At 35.7% G+C, this 15,977-nt stretch overlaps 1 protein-coding gene across 1 annotated transcript in view; it reads left to right on the forward strand.

Moving 5' to 3' along the window:
- Nucleotides 1-1,045: 1,045 nt before the first annotated feature.
- The window catches only part of LOC129754335 (sorting nexin-27), a 49,114-nt gene continuing 34,182 nt past the window's right edge, over nucleotides 1,046-15,977 (forward strand). The window contains exon 1 of the mRNA XM_055750314.1: nucleotides 1,046-2,025. Within this exon, the coding sequence (XP_055606289.1) occupies nucleotides 1,778-2,025 (248 nt within the window). The 5' untranslated portion in view covers nucleotides 1,046-1,777. The remainder of the gene's footprint in view (nucleotides 2,026-15,977) is intronic.

Here is a 15,977-nt window from a genome sequence, read left to right on the forward strand (position 1 = left end):
ATGATCTGGCGAGAAAAATTTATTTAAATAACACAATAACGAATTCATTTTATTAATAAAAACTTACCAAGATCAAGACCACAGAAAAATTGCACCGTTACTTCGACAAGATATAAAACTACCCTTTTCAAACGGACTCTAACTTTTTAAAATAAGGGGTAATATTGATCCGATAAAATGACCCGTTATTTGACAGATCGTGGAGCTTCTCAATAACGGGTCAATTTTACGCCTTTAAGGGGTAGCCAAAAGTTAGCGTGTAACTATCTTCAAATATGATAAAAGTTTTCTAGTTGTATGCCTCTTTATTCGATGTAATCTGAAGGTTCTGCGGTCAAATGAATTTGTATTCCGATCTCTCTGATTTCGTTTAAAATTTCTTTCAGTGTATGCTTTTATTTAAAAAAAATATTAGAGTTAACGCACTTCTTGTGTTTCTATCCTTACCGTGTACTGTCAAAAATGACAACTTTCCCAAAACCAAAACAAAACAATCGATTCCAATTTAGACGAGTTTACTGCGCAGACACTGGTCTAAAGCAGGTGGAAAAAAGTGTTAAACAGTCGCAAGCAGGGTTGCCAACATATATTTTCAAAAATCAGGGAACTGGTGAAATAAAAATCAGGCAAAATCAGGCTACATAAGTAACGGAAATTCCTCTAAAAGTGATGACCTTTTTTTTTTTTTTTTGGTCATCACTCTACATTTTTACTGTGTTGTGGGCCCACTTGGTTGCATAATTCTACTGAATCAAAGCCGAAAGATTCCTTTTCATTCCCTTTTTAAGATATGAATTAATGGGAATCTTTCGATTAGTTTCATTCAGCCCCATTTTCGCTTTTTAACTTCAGTAATGGTACCTAATTTAGTTCCTTACTACCCATTTTTCATCACATTCGCAAAAATCAGGCAAAATCAGGCATTTTTTGAAAAATCAGGGAAATTCAATGGCTTTTCAGGTTGTCAGGCAGAGCCTCGAAAAATCAGGCAATCCCTGAAAAATCAGGCATATTGGCATCTCTGGTCGCAAGCAGTGAGCGGACAACAGGAAAAAAAAAACGGTACTCTTGGCTTTGCTGCTAATCGAGGAGCAGCAGTAGAAAAAAAACCAGTTTGTTTCGCGACACGACTCAGGCTCAAACCCCGATCGGGCGACGACTTTTTCCCTGGAGTCAGTAAAATTTCAATTTTTCTACACTTTCAATTTAGTCGGAAAGGTTGAGAAGTTTGTTCTCGGTTTCGGATTTTCCAATTTTGGACCAGTGAAATTTGTGCAATTCTCGCGTTTTCAACTCGGGAGGGTGGGTTTCGGAATAAGAATCATTGCATATCGATCCGACCGTGTTCCGGAAAGGGATGACTGGTGGAGTGAATCTTGGGGTAAACGGGCTAGTGTGAGGGAACTTGCAATCTGGGAAAAGTGAATGGGTTCCGCAAGAGCGCTCTTTGTTGGATTTCTTCTGGCAGATCGGTGCATGTTTCAGTAATATAGCTTGCTGCTGAATCATCGGCGTTGGTGGTGATCCAGTTCCGGAACGGTGTGGATTAATGCTCCGGTAGAAGGGACTCGCTCTAGGGAAAGGATCCATGCCCAGGTCCAATCAATAACGGTGCAGTGAGAGAGAAAAAGGAAGTAAAGAAAAAGCTTAAGTGCACCCCCTTCTGCTGAATATTTTTCGGTCATTTCGTGGGGAGTTTCGAAGAAAAATTATCACACTAGGATAGCAAGCTGCCATACGTTTCCTGTTTTAAGTCACGGGAAAAAATAACAGGAGTATGGCCACAACCGGTGGAACCAGAAACGGAACCACTAAGACGGATGGTGTCAATGGACCCCGGGTTGTGACGATTCACAAAACCGAAACCGGCTTCGGGTTCAACGTCCGGGGCCAGGTTAGCGAGGGTGGCCAGCTGCGATCTATCAATGGGGAGCTTTATGCCCCGCTGCAGCACGTCAGTGCCGTCCTGGACAACGGAGCTGCCGAACTGGCCGGAATCAAAAAGGGCGATCGCATCTTGGAAGTGTAAGTAACGATTCTCGCCAATACCCAATGGGGTATGCAAATACCTCGTAACTAATTTAATTAGTAAAATGTTACTCTGAACTATTCAGCGCATTCATGCACATAAGGGACAGTGTTTTTCTTTATCTGCCACAGAAATCGAATAGCAATGGAATGGAGAACACCTCCACACAGATGGCTTAAGATGTTGCAAAACAGGTCTCTGTGTGTTTTTTATGTTTTCCATATACCTACCTACCTAGTTTTTTCTGTTCATACTTTGTTCTGTGTGTTGCAGGTTTCTGGCCGTTTTTCTTCTTTCAATCCGGTCCTGTTTCGTATTTTCTTCTGCTGTCCCGTTTTTTTTATTCTGAGCTGGGTTTTGTTTTTTTGTCCGAAGTTCTTTATTGTGTGACTTTAACCATATCCTCACGTATTAAAAAGCTTTCTTACTTAACATGATATTCCATTGAATTATGAGGTGTATGCACCCTAATTCTGTTCCTCGTTTTGATATCTTCTTTCTACTAAAAACTTTACATTATAAAAATAACTCTTGTCAATACTGTTAACATTCAGTAGTGCCATTTGCCTGAATTTATTGCTGCCCAGTTTACATGAATCGATCCATACATAAACAAAAGTGTGATAAGTAGCAGTCGCTGGTTGCGAATAAATAAATACGAACAAAATAAATTCTAAGCATCAAGCTACCACAGCTGGATATTGCGGACTTCATTTAAACAAAACATTATCAATCCGCCCCATAGCTTCAAGATGGGTTTCGGATACTATGAAGAAAAAGTTAGCGTTTTGTGGTTTAACTTGAACTCAACTATGTTGTATTTTGATATGTGATGAATTCATTGACATTAGGAAATGTAATTTTCTTAAAGTCGCTATAAACAATTCCAATTAATTTTGATTACCATATTTTAACTCTGTTTCTTTGTTTTAAGTAACTTAAAACAACTTGGATGGTAGGCGAGTTGGAGATTGCTTATGCGATCAGTTCACTTACTATAACTAGTTTGATAAACGAGTGGGGTAATCGAAAAATTGAAAATCACCGTTCTTTTTCGAGAGTAAGTTATGGAGGGGCAAGTTTATACAGGGGGAAAGTGTAATAGTAAAATATCTTATTCCTCTTGAAACTGATAATTCAATTTTCAGTAAGAAAATTGATTTTCTTGTGGAAGAAATACGGCCTTGTTTACTATGCACTCCTTATTGCTCTATTATTAAAAGGAGAATTTAATTCCTAAGGTCATTCTTCCCCTGCTAACTTATATCTATATATTTTATTCTCAGTAAATAACTGTGCACAAATTTTCCTCATCGATCCTATGCATTAACTTTTAATTCATACAACAATACGGATTGATTTGTCTTTTCTCAAAAAACCCCGTGTGCTAATTTTTACATCCGATTAATTGCCAATATCCGAAAATTATAAACAGTGCATATGAACGACCCCTTTTGCAGACCCTTCAGACGAAATTTGATACCTGTAATCGATTGTTCGTCTCTTGAACTTTTCGAGTGGCAATTTTTACATAAATCTAATAAATAATAACGTGAAAATCGCAAAAACAGTGATAAGGGCTGATATGAACAAAGCTCTTTTGTTATTTTCGATCAGTTTTTGTGAGTCAAACACTTCGAATGGCATGCATATTTTTAATCCGGAGCTGGTTGAAAGTAAATGTTCTACTCTGCTTTTTCATATTTTGTTGAGCAATACTTTCAAATTTTGCCATTCTAAAGTTAGAGCTTAGTTAAAGCTATCGAAGCAATTGCTATTTTCTTATTCATATCACCTAAGGTAGAGGATAGCCTTCAAGTCTTCTAAGCCTGTGGGTATGAGATCGAATCCCGATCACGGCATACATAGTACACTTTCTGTGGGTTGGTGGTTTTAGCATTTGAAAGATGCTAGCCATCATATCCTCGAAAGATGTATGCTTAGAGTTAAGAAAAAAGGAATCTCTTCGAGGAAACATCGAGCTTCATTGGGATCCTGTATGTGTTTGTGTACGTTTTTAAGGTAATATGGACGACCCCTTTGGCCCACTCGTTATACAAAACTTGATACCCGAAATTGGCTGTCCGTATTTTAAAACCCACATGCTTGAATGTTCATTGAAGTCCAATGAACCAGTATCACAAAAGCAGTGAACATTTAATATGGATGATCCCTTTTGCCGACCCCTCACATCAAATTTGATACCTAAAATCGATTATCCGTCCCTGAAAACATCCCTTCGTCAATTTTCATCTTAATCCAACTTAAAATAACGTCATTATAGCAAAAAGTGATACACTAGTTACATCTCTAAAAGCGGTATGAAATTTGCTTTCTTCGGCATATAAAGGGTGATACAGTCAAAATTTGGTCAAGGGAAAACGCGTGTAAATCGGTGAAATCGTTTATTTAAAAATCAAATTAAATTTCTTTTTCAAGTTTAATTTGTGTAAAATTCAGGAAAAACATTCAGTTAGGCTTCCGCTTTTCCAAATCCGAATTGCCGGGTCTTAAGCTTAACCCCTGCCATCAGATTTTGTTCAGCCACCTTGTCCACCTTCTTCGCCACAGAAAGCCAGTTTGCCTTGAACTGCTGCTCGTCCTTAGCAGTTTCTTGGTCTTCTTTAGGTTCCGCTTGACAATAGCCCAGTATTTCTCAATTGGGCGGAGCTCTGGCGTGTTGGGAGAGTTCTTATCCTTGGGAACCACCTGCACGTTGTTGGCGGCGTACCACTCCATGGCCTTTTTACCGTAATGGCAAGATGCCAAATCCGGCCAAAACAGTACGGAACAATCGTGTTTCTTCAGGAAAGGCAGCAGACTTTTATTCAAACACTCTTTCACGTAAATTTCTTGGAAATGCTATGAAAATGCTGCTTTTCAAGCCACAGGTACAGATGGCTTACCAAACCAGATATTTCTTCGCGAACTTTGACAGTTTCATGTGCTTGAAAATATCTCCTACCTTTCCCCTTCCTTTTGCCGTACACTCAGAAATGAAAGAAATATGAAAATTATTATATTTCAATAACTCCGATATTTCTCTGACATAAATATCCAGAAATATTAAAAAATAACTATTTCAGATATTTAAATTTATGCATCCGAATAATTTCTTGGCGTGTAATGATCCAATGCATAAAATTTAATAACCGAGATAAATATTATATATTATTTATTTTGTTCAAACAAACGCTTTGTGCGTTTGAGTCCCAACTAAACGGGTATGAGCACATGCTAGATTCTTCAGTTGCTATATAAATGCCTTTCAACTTGACTGCATGCAGATTCCATTCTCTTTAAATATTTAACTGAATCATATTTAAATAGGATGGACTCAATTGCAGCAAGTAATATTACCAGCGAAATGCACATGTTTTTATGCTATGGTCAATTATGCACATTGACCATAGATAGAACATGAACGAAAATCAAACGATTTTCGTTTGCTTTTTCTGTTTATTTCTGCTTTAAGCGTTTGCCTTTACGTTACGGCTCAAACTTTTTTTCTGACCACCAGATGTCGTCCAATACCATTTCTCAATGCATAAATTTTAATCGCAGAAATATTTCCCAGTGAGAAATATCCCAGTAATTACACCATGAGAAATATCCGCGTGCGTAAAGAGGGAGATATGTGAAAATACCTAAAAAATAACTGTTTGATATTTTATTTATTTCTGAGTGTATAAAACTCCTGTCCCGGAAGCTGCTTGTAGTCGGTTTTGACGTAGGTTTCGTCGACCATTACCACGCAGTCAAACTTCGTCAGCATCGTCGTGTACAGCCTCCGGGATTTTGTTTATCATCGCGATTTGGAGTCACTATCAAGTGAAATAATATTGTGCTTTTTTATTAATTGTGATTTTTTGCTACAAGAAACCGAGACGCGGAAACTAGCGCTACGCCCTCCGGACCAACATGGAAGTTTTGTTCAGCAAATGGAGTACTGAATTTATCCGGCGAGTGGTGATCACGTTGATTTTCAGGATGAGTATTCCGATTTTGTTATTTTTAATTAAGTGTCTTAAGATTATTTTTATGAATTGATTCCATCAGGTTTATTATTGTAAATATTAATGGCAGAGATTTTCACAGAACGGATGGAAATATTTCACAGTCCATTATTTTAATTTCATGTAAACTTGAACGCAAGCTGTGATTCGCGAAAAGGCTTCTAGCGAAACTTTTAGTTATTTCGAGTAGCTGTTGCAGCACTTAAGGCGTTTAAAGATGTGGGCGGTTAAAACTTTTGGAAAGGATGTAACATAATTTTTGGCATGTTTGGCAGATCAATGGCAAATGTTCAAATTTATCTGGGAATAATTAACATAATTGTTTTCCTTGAATTTGATAAGATCTCCATTCCATATATAGTAATTACTTTTTTTAAATGTTTGTACCCAGTAAAACGAGTACTAGGGAAGATCTTTTTTGATTTATTCTTACATAAGTACCTACTACATAGTAAAACTAATGGTTTTATTTTCAGCCTACTTTCCATTATATAATATAATTTAAACATATTTTTACAGCTTTACATTTTCATAACCTCTATAAGAAATCAATTTTCATCTAGGTAGTTGATTCAATGCATAATCAATTTCACGGCTCTTATTACTGTTTCTAACCCATATTGATTTTCAGGTGTATTCGCTCCAAAATAAGGTAAGAACTGGTTTTTGATTATTAAAATCTAAATTTGGAAATATTCATATTGATATACATTGTTTTAAATTGATCAACCATAACTTCACATAAAATTATTTTTATACAGTTTCTCAAACTCGATTTTAGAAAAGCTTTTAACCAAAGCAAGGAAATGGCTTGACTATTGAAACTCTAAATAAATTAAAAGACAAAAGTGGGCACCAACCCTGTGAAAAAAAAAATTTCCACCTTAGATCTGTATCCTTTTGAAAATATTTAACAAAATGTGGTTTACATATTTGATTTATATTATCAATATTCTGTTTATATTATATTCGTTCCATATTTCATGCATTATTATTTTATATATTACCTCTATATTTTGTAATTTTCCTTACTATCACCAAATCATTTCATAAATTTTTAGAAGGAATGCATCTGGGGTTAATCCGAAGGAACCATTGCAAGCGGAGTGGGTTGCCAACCATTGTAGGTTTCTGAGGGTTGGATGCCTTCCTTCGACGAACCATCGGCCGTGGAAGCCCTAGAAGCAATTCGAAGGCCAAGCCACACAGACATAGGCAGGACCTTGCTACCGATGGGGGACCCATACATACATACATACATACATACATCGCGATTTGGAGTCACTATCTTCTTGTAAGCCGATAGTCCGGCTCGTTTTTTGGCTCGATGCACGGTTGTAGACGATACACCTAGCTTAATTTGCGGCATCTTGGAGAGAGAGCTTAGGGTTTCGCTTGAAACTACCGGCAACTCTCTTTGTCGTCTCAGCGGCTTCCGGTTTTCGATTTCCCCCCGATCCAGACTTCCTGGCTGTCGACAAACGTTCCCCAAACACTTTAATTACATTTGTAACGGTTGATTTGGCAACTTTTAGCGATTTTGCCAGTTTTGCGTGCGAGTAGCTCGAATTTTTGCGATGCGTGAGCAGAATTTTGATACGCTGCTCTTCTTCCTTGGACGGCATTTTGACCACTGAAGAGTGAATTCCAAAATCAAAATAGGAGCAACATTCTACACACTAACACCTTCAAAATGAGGGGTGTTCAGGTTTTTTAAATGCAAAATTGAAAGAAATACGTCAAGTTGATATTGACCAAATTTTGACCGTAACACCCTTTAGTTTTATTGCCTAACCCTTACGTTAACGTACTCAAAATCTAGTGCCAAACTGATTGATTGTGATAACAAACAGTTTTTTTTAAATTCGGAAAGACAAGTATTTCTGACATTACTGAAGAAAGTAAAAACAAGATTTTATATCATATAACAAATTTGTAGAAGTCTGCAAAACAATTTGATTTTTGCTCTTAAAAATATCTCAAATTTGAAGTATTAAGAAGTATTAGAAGTAAGTAATTAATTATGTATTTAAAAAATCATTATTTCACAGAATTGGAAAAAGTGAACGTATAGAAAACTTTTAATTAATTTTTTCGTAGATATCGAAATTAATTTCGATTTCAAAATTGACGACCAAAAATCCGGGCAAATTTTGGTCAAAACCCAGAAACGACTCAACAAAAAAAAAATCCATCAAAAGTCATTGACAGATTTCAAATCGTATTTAAGGCATCCAAAAAACCTACCATGATTATTTTTATGAAATTTGCTCGAAAAATTTCGTTTTGGAAGCATAAATAGAAAAAAATTGACAACACAATTTGTTTTTTTTTTCGTGTGATTTGCCAAATAAAGTGAATAAATCCGGGCAAAACCTCGGCATTTTTTTTAAATCCTTACCCCCTCACCCCGTTCGCACGGCCTTGGTATAAAGAAACATTGACGACGATTCGGAAGCCTCAAGCCAAACTGTCGACCGGAAACTGCGTGGTAAGATTTTGAAGTATTAAAGCTAAGATCTTTTAGTATCCGGGCACTTTGTTTCGGTGATAGCTGGCCTGCCTTCGACCAGACCGAACTGAACGCCATGAGAAAAATTTTAAACTGCAGATTTTGAAACTCTTGTGATTCTTGTTCGCTACCGATACATCTAAAACAATTAAATGGGATATGTTCCTTGGTTTAGAAACTGTTGATTAAGGTTGATAAGTTTTCCAGATTTGTCTATAGATGAAAATATTTGTCCATTATACTCAAGTGACTCGAAAAAATGCTGATGGCGTTCAGTTCGGCCTGGTCGAACCCCGACCAGCTACAATACTAGAGCTCGGATATGTAAAAATTTGTTGGTTATAAAAAGGACTTTCTTGACTATTTTTTTTCAGATTTTCAAATTCACGTGTGTTTGAGATATTTACGATGCAAAAAGACATGATAAAAATAATTTTGCACAATCGCCTTGGAAATTCTTCATTGTCGATTTGAAAACTCATGGACTGTTGTTTTTTTCTGAATTTTTTTTGGTCCAAATGGTTAAAAAGTATAAGAAGCCACTCTAGGATGCTCACGAAGTTCAAACCAAGAATCGTAGTGGAACCCTTGATCTCAACTATGGTAAAAAGTTTATGGTTATTGGGCATAACTTAATGCAGTCCCCTTAACTATGCAGTAAATCCGGCAGGACACCCAGCAAATAAGTAAAAATGAGAACTTTCATGGATCGCAAACTGTGCAACCGGTTTTTAAGCAATGCGAAAAATGTGTTCTACTGGACAAAGAAATTTATGTTAAAACCGAATTTAAGAGGTCAAATTTTTCGAGGTGCCTACTCATGAAAAGGTTCCAACGAGATTTCAATTGGTTTTTCCAGGTGAATTTGTGTAAAATATCGTGATTTCGCAAAGGTTTTGCTTCTGTGGTAAAAATAATAGATCATTACATGACTGGAAAGACACGAATGCCACAAGGCTGGTAAAGTGTCATTAAAAAAAAAAAGACATACACCGTCTTAACCGTTTTAGGCTTTACAGACTGAATAAATGACATGGACAACTTAAGATTAACATTTAACACCCAGTACCGAGATGGGAATCGAACCCATGCCATCAGTGGACCAGCGATTACCGTCTTACCACGCTAACCACTCGACCACCGAGACGTACAAAGTGTCATTAATAAAACCTTATTACCATCAAGTCACCATCTACCGCCCAATTAAGCGGTTTTTCAACTTCAAACATGTGTAATAAAAAAACGATGGCAGATTTTGATTCGCTTCCTTTTCCAATACATCTCAAAACTGCTCTACTATCAATAAAAAATTTAGTGGAATGCGAAAAATGTACGCTATTCAAAATAATTAACTAAACTTGGGGGAGTTCAACTGGCCCTATTACCGCCCATTCGACTTTTTTCGTTATCGATACTGTTTTCTTAAGGAAAAACTATCGTAACAACACGGAACAGGTTCTTTTTAGTATTTTTCATGTAAGGAGCTGTCAAAACCATATTTTGGATCTTGAGAGAATACAGTTTGTGAAATTTTTCCCGTAAATTTTGTACAAATTTAACAAAGTGCGTTGACTGACAAAATGATGATTCCCGGCAAACAGCTTCAAGTAACCGTTTACTTTCAGCGATAAAACATCATTTTCTAACATAATCAAACTAAATGCTACTTAAAATTTACACCTTTGACACAATGTATACGTTAAAAACATAGAAATTTTGCGTGACCGGTCATTAGGAACAAACACTTTTGTTTACATACCAATTACCGCCCAACACTAAACGCTCCAAAAAACAACAACCATTGAAAAAATCGAAAATTTTCCAATGCAAATCTATTCAACGAAAATAAAACTATCGTTTCAAGTCGATTTTAGATCAAATATGTACTTTTTAGGAAACAAAAACCCTTTTTTCATCAGGAGCACATGAATGCTCAGTTCGCTAACAGGCGTCGAATTTAATAATTTGACCGGAAACGAAAAACCAAATATTTTATTTCTCGCTAGCGTTAGCATGATTAAGTTCAGGGTGGCTAGCGAACCGGGAAAACCGGGAAAAACTTTGGAATTTCATCACGTCACCGGGAAACCGGGAAAAACCGGGAATTTCGGCACCTCACCGGGAAAATTGACATTTTTGACATTTTTTCAATAAGTTTCAAAAATATTTTTAGAATTATTTCAAAATTTAAGAGTATTTTTGAGAGTTTCGATATAGATTCATCTCATAAACGCTTATTTTCGTCCATTAGTAAAATAAGCGTTTATGTTATCACTTTTTTAACTAATTGCGGCGAAATATGAGTTATCTCACTTTTTCGCTCTCCGCAAGTGTACTACACTTACAAGCATAATTCACGACAAAACTAAACACAAAACTGAACTTTTTTCTTTCTTAAAGAAGTTTCGAACTTAACCAGGTTCTCTTTTATAGAGGGTCAGCAACATACCAAATGAATGAAAGTGATCTAGAAATTCAACTATTCAATATGTATTTAATAAAAATTCACCTGACACCAGTTCGAAGTTTTCTGAGTAAGTTTCAATATGGTACAAAAGTGTTATTTTCTCTAATTTCCTTGGTCTAGTCAGGAAAACGACTCTAGCTTATGGAGGTATTACACTCTCACTTGAAGAGGTTTTGTGTTTTGCTAATCTTGAGACTTGTTGTTTTCTCTCACTATAGAGGTTCCAGGTTCGGCTGTACCACACGCTCCTTTATCTTAACTCAAAATTAAGTACGACCGATGTTCAAAACATAGTTCGATTCTATGAACTTAAAGTTAAGTACTCTTTTTCCTCCTTGCGATGGTTCAAAACGGAATTCGAACTGCGAACTCTAAATTGATCCTTTTTTTCCTTCGGCGAGGGATCAAAGCTGAGTTCTACCTTATGAACTAAAAATTGAACTCTCTTTGTTGGACTGAAAACACTTAGCGAGTTCAGTTCGAACCGGAACAGAAACCAACGAACATGTCGCAAAATTTTGTCGTTCCGGAACAATTACCGGAAGACTATGAAGGAACTTCATAACGGAATGCATGCTCACCGTGTCAGCGTAAAATTCTTTCCGTCATTGTTATCATACGGTGAGCGGCTTGGAATGTCCGAAAACTTCCGGATGTTGTTTACTTCCCGTAGGAAGTAACATCCGGAAGTTTTCTTTGACCGGGAGTGTCAAAACTTTCCACCGCTCCGTAATTGTACCGGATGCAATGCAATGTGCCGGAACAGCAACATCCGGGTACAACAAATTTTAATCTTCCTTTAATTCCCTGAATAAAAGCTACCCTCGAAAAAAAGGATAAATTCGAGTTCGGCTGCCGAACTTAGTATTGAGTATGCCTATCAGAACTTAGTTTTGCTATTGCCCAGTTGAACTCAAAGTTGAGGGCTGCCATCGAAGTGCTGTTTTGAACCAAAACTACTTAATTTTGAGTTTAAAAAAAGGAGCGTGCAGTTTCAGTTTCGACGTAAAATTATTCAGTTTCCGATATACATATTTCATAAAATTATTTTATGCAAAAAGCAAATAATTTGGCAGCGTGAGACGTTTTCAAGCAGAGTAACACCTCTTTTTCATCAGAAAAAAAATTGATTTTTCAATGTTGTTGTTGTTGTGTATTTCGATTGAATTGGTCTGAGGAAGGAAGCATTACATCGCAAGTGATAAGTTTTTAATTCATTCTACGTTAAGCTGTTGCTTAAAGTTTCCGAAATATAAGGTCTTAAAACTGAAAAAAAAGATATCTTACACTCAAACAATAAAACCTCAGCCCTGTTTTATAACGGTTTCTATATTTCCACGTATATTTAATTTAAATGACTATTTCTACAGTTATTCATTGTTTTGTTTAAAAAAGATTTTTTTTTTTCAAAAACATGTCTTTGGATTTGTACAATATATTTTTTGGATTTAAAAAAAAACTAAATATTTTCCTGCCATCTAATGATTTTAAGTTTTGTAAGACAAATCCCCGTTCAAATTGATTTAATAGTATGTTTTTTTTCAGCCAATATAAATTTTCTAGAATTTCTATAGAGTTCTAGAAAAAAATAATATAATTTATTTAGAAATATGTTAACAATAATATTTCTAAATAAATTATAATTTTTTTTTCTAGAACTCTATAGAAATTCAAGAAAATTTATATTGGCTGAAAAGAACTACATTATAGTTTCAAGATCATTTTAACCGGACTTTTTTTTTGAAAAATTGTTGAAATTGTGGAGCAAAACAACGAATATATGCCCAGTTCGTTAGATTTGTTTTTAAAAAAAATCATGAAAACCTGTAAATTTGAAACGAAAAGACTGCTTGTTACAAGACATCGAAGTGTTTGCCATGATTTCTAATCGGTTAACAAGTTTTTGGATACAATTATTAAAAATTTGAAGCCTTTTATATTGATTTTTTTTATTCGCCATGATTTTAAATCAAAAACGAGTATAATAAATATCGGAAAAATCATCATTTATAACCGGGAAAAAACCTGGAAAAAACCGGGAAAAACTTTGGAATTTCAAAACGAAAAATCGCTAGCAACCCTGTAAGTTATGTTTTTTCAGTGAAATGGTCGAAACATGATGCCAACACAGAATAGAAGTCTTATTTTTGGGAAAAACATCCCTCTTTTTCGAAATACACATAAAAGGGTGATTTTGGGCGGTAAATGGTGACTGGGCGGTGAATGGCTACTTGATGGTACATGACTGAAAAAAGTGTGCAAAGATTAAAAAGCTATTTTATAATGAAGTAAGAATATTTCTTTAAATCAACGGATTTTTTTTTAAATTTTTACAGGGTTGCTAGCGAACCGGGAAAACCGGGAAAAACTTTGGAATTTCATCACGTCACCAGGAAACCGGGAATTTCGGCACCTCACCGGGAAAATTGACATGTTTGATATTTTCTCATAAACGCTTATTTGCGTTCATTAGTAAACAAACGAAGTTTGAATCGCTTTTTTAACTAATTGCGGAGAAATATGAGCTATCTTATTTTTTCACTCTTCGCAAGCAGATAATTTGGCAGCGTGAGACATTTTTAAGCAGAGTTACACCTCTTTTTCACCAGAAAAAGATATCGTTTTTTCAATGTTGTTGTTGTTGTTGTGTATTGCGTTTGAATTGGCCTGAGGAACGAAGCTAATTGAAGCTGAATTGAAACTAGTTTAATGATTCATTTGAAGTAAAAAAAGTGTTTTTGCAAGTGTTAAGTTTTTTAATCCATTCTACGTTAAGCTGTTGCTTGAAGTTTCCGAAATCTAAGGTCTTAACCTTGATAAAAAATAATATTTTACACTCAAACAATTGAAGATCAGCCCTGTCTTATACACGATTTCTATATTTTCATGAATCTTTAGTTCAAATGACTATTACTAAAGTTATTCATTGTTTTGTGTTAAAAAAAACATTTATTTAAAAAACATGTCTTAAAATTAACTGCATTTTAAAAATAACTAAATATTTTCCTGCAATCTGATAATTTTAAGTTTTGTACGACAAATCTCTATACAAGTTGATTTTATAATATGTTTCGATGTATTGTTAACATATTTCTATACAAATTTAGAGTAAGGTGGGTAGGGTAAAAGTACGTTTGTCATAAACTGGGAACAGCAAAATTTCGAACTCTGGCGTGGATCGAAAATGATTTGGATTGCCTACATCCAGACATGAAATAAGGGAAAGTTGCATTTTATGAATCACAAAAAACCTTAAAGGGGCAAAAGTACCAACTGCAAATGGGGCAAAATTACAAATGATATACAGAATCCAAAGTTTTAACTGATTTTAAAATGAACTGGAAACATCAGCGCATATTTTTGAATCTACAAAAACCTGCTCGCGCGTAAAATTGCTCAAATACGATGAGAGCTGGACTTCGAAAAACAGGCGAATATAAAAAATTAGTGGAGAACTCCGAATTAGCTCAGGTTGTTTTCCTATGTAAAGGATTTGTATCAGAAATGAACACAGAAGCTGCTGCTGCAGGCAAAAATTGATATAAAATCATTCGAACTTTTGCCCAGAGGGGGGGTAAAAGTACGTTTCGACAGCAGTTAGGCATTTTGACTACTGCTATCATATGCGTCGATCGATTATCTTCGTAATGTTTTAGAACAGAGATAAAAGTCTAAGGAATCAAATGTTGCTCTTGTTTTTTTGGAAAAACAACTGCAAAATTGTCTAAAAATCGGATAGCACTTAGGTCGTACATTTACCCCACCATACTCGACCTTTTTTTCTAGAACTCTTTTAAAATTCTAGAAAATTTATATCGGCTTAAAAGTACTACATTGTAGTTTCAAGATCAATTTAACTGGAATATTTTTTCAAAATTGTTTAAATTGTAAAGTTCGTTAGATTTGTTAAAAAAAATCATGAAAACCTGTCAATTTGATACGAAAAGACTACGTGTTAGAAGACGCCGAAGTGTTTGTCATGATTTCTAACCATTTAACAAGTTTTGGGATACAATTAGTAGAAATTTGAAGCCCTTTATATTGAGTTTTTGCAAAACAGGTGTTCGCCACGAATCCGGTAGGAACAAGACGAGCAGGGGCGCAACGAGCAAGGTGGTTAGACCAAGTGGAGCGTGATCTGGCGAACGTGGGGTGCCCGAGAAATTGGAGAACGGTTGCCATGGACCGAGTGAATTTTAGGAATTATGTTCGTCAAGTTATGTCGTAAGACGGAATACGGAATATTTATTTACAATAAATTGAGTTTTTTATGTACCATGATTTTATTTAAAAAACGAGTGTAATAAATATCGGGAAAATCAGCATTCATAACCGGGAGAAAACCTGGGAAAAACCGGGAAAAACTTTGGAATTTCAAAACGAAAAATCACTAGCAACCCTGTTTTTACATTAAATATTAAAACACACCTTTAAATTAACACGTTTATTTCCTCCATAAAAAGTTTTTCGATCAAATGAATAGTTTTTAAAATACACACGTTTGTAACTACCCGGATACTAAATGATCATAGCCTTAACAGGAATTCCAATCAGTCGGACCGTAATTTGGTCAGGAAATTCGGTGGTGTCCATATACTACCGTCAAATCGGACCGTAAAACAGAATAGTGTGGCTGTACGACCAGGTGCTGACCAAGTTCGACAGGTGTCTTCTGATAGACGATGAAACCTAGGTCAAGCCTGACTTCGGGCAAATTCCAAGTAAAAAAAAATACCACGGCTCGGGGGAATGTTCCAGCCAAATTTAAATTTGATAGTGGCAGGGCATTTGCAGCTGTGGCAAAAAAACGAAAGTTTGCAATGACGTCGGAACTATAACGAAAAGAGGTCTCCAAAAACGAATTTTGCCGTTCATTCGATCCCACGACCATGCCGTAATGTGAACATCACCTACAACTTACGTGAATTTTTATTGCGTTCAACGTGTTATGAG

This window comes from Uranotaenia lowii, chromosome 3 (assembly GCF_029784155.1).
Source record: "Uranotaenia lowii strain MFRU-FL chromosome 3, ASM2978415v1, whole genome shotgun sequence".
Classification (NCBI taxonomy): Eukaryota; Metazoa; Arthropoda; class Insecta; order Diptera; family Culicidae; genus Uranotaenia; species Uranotaenia lowii.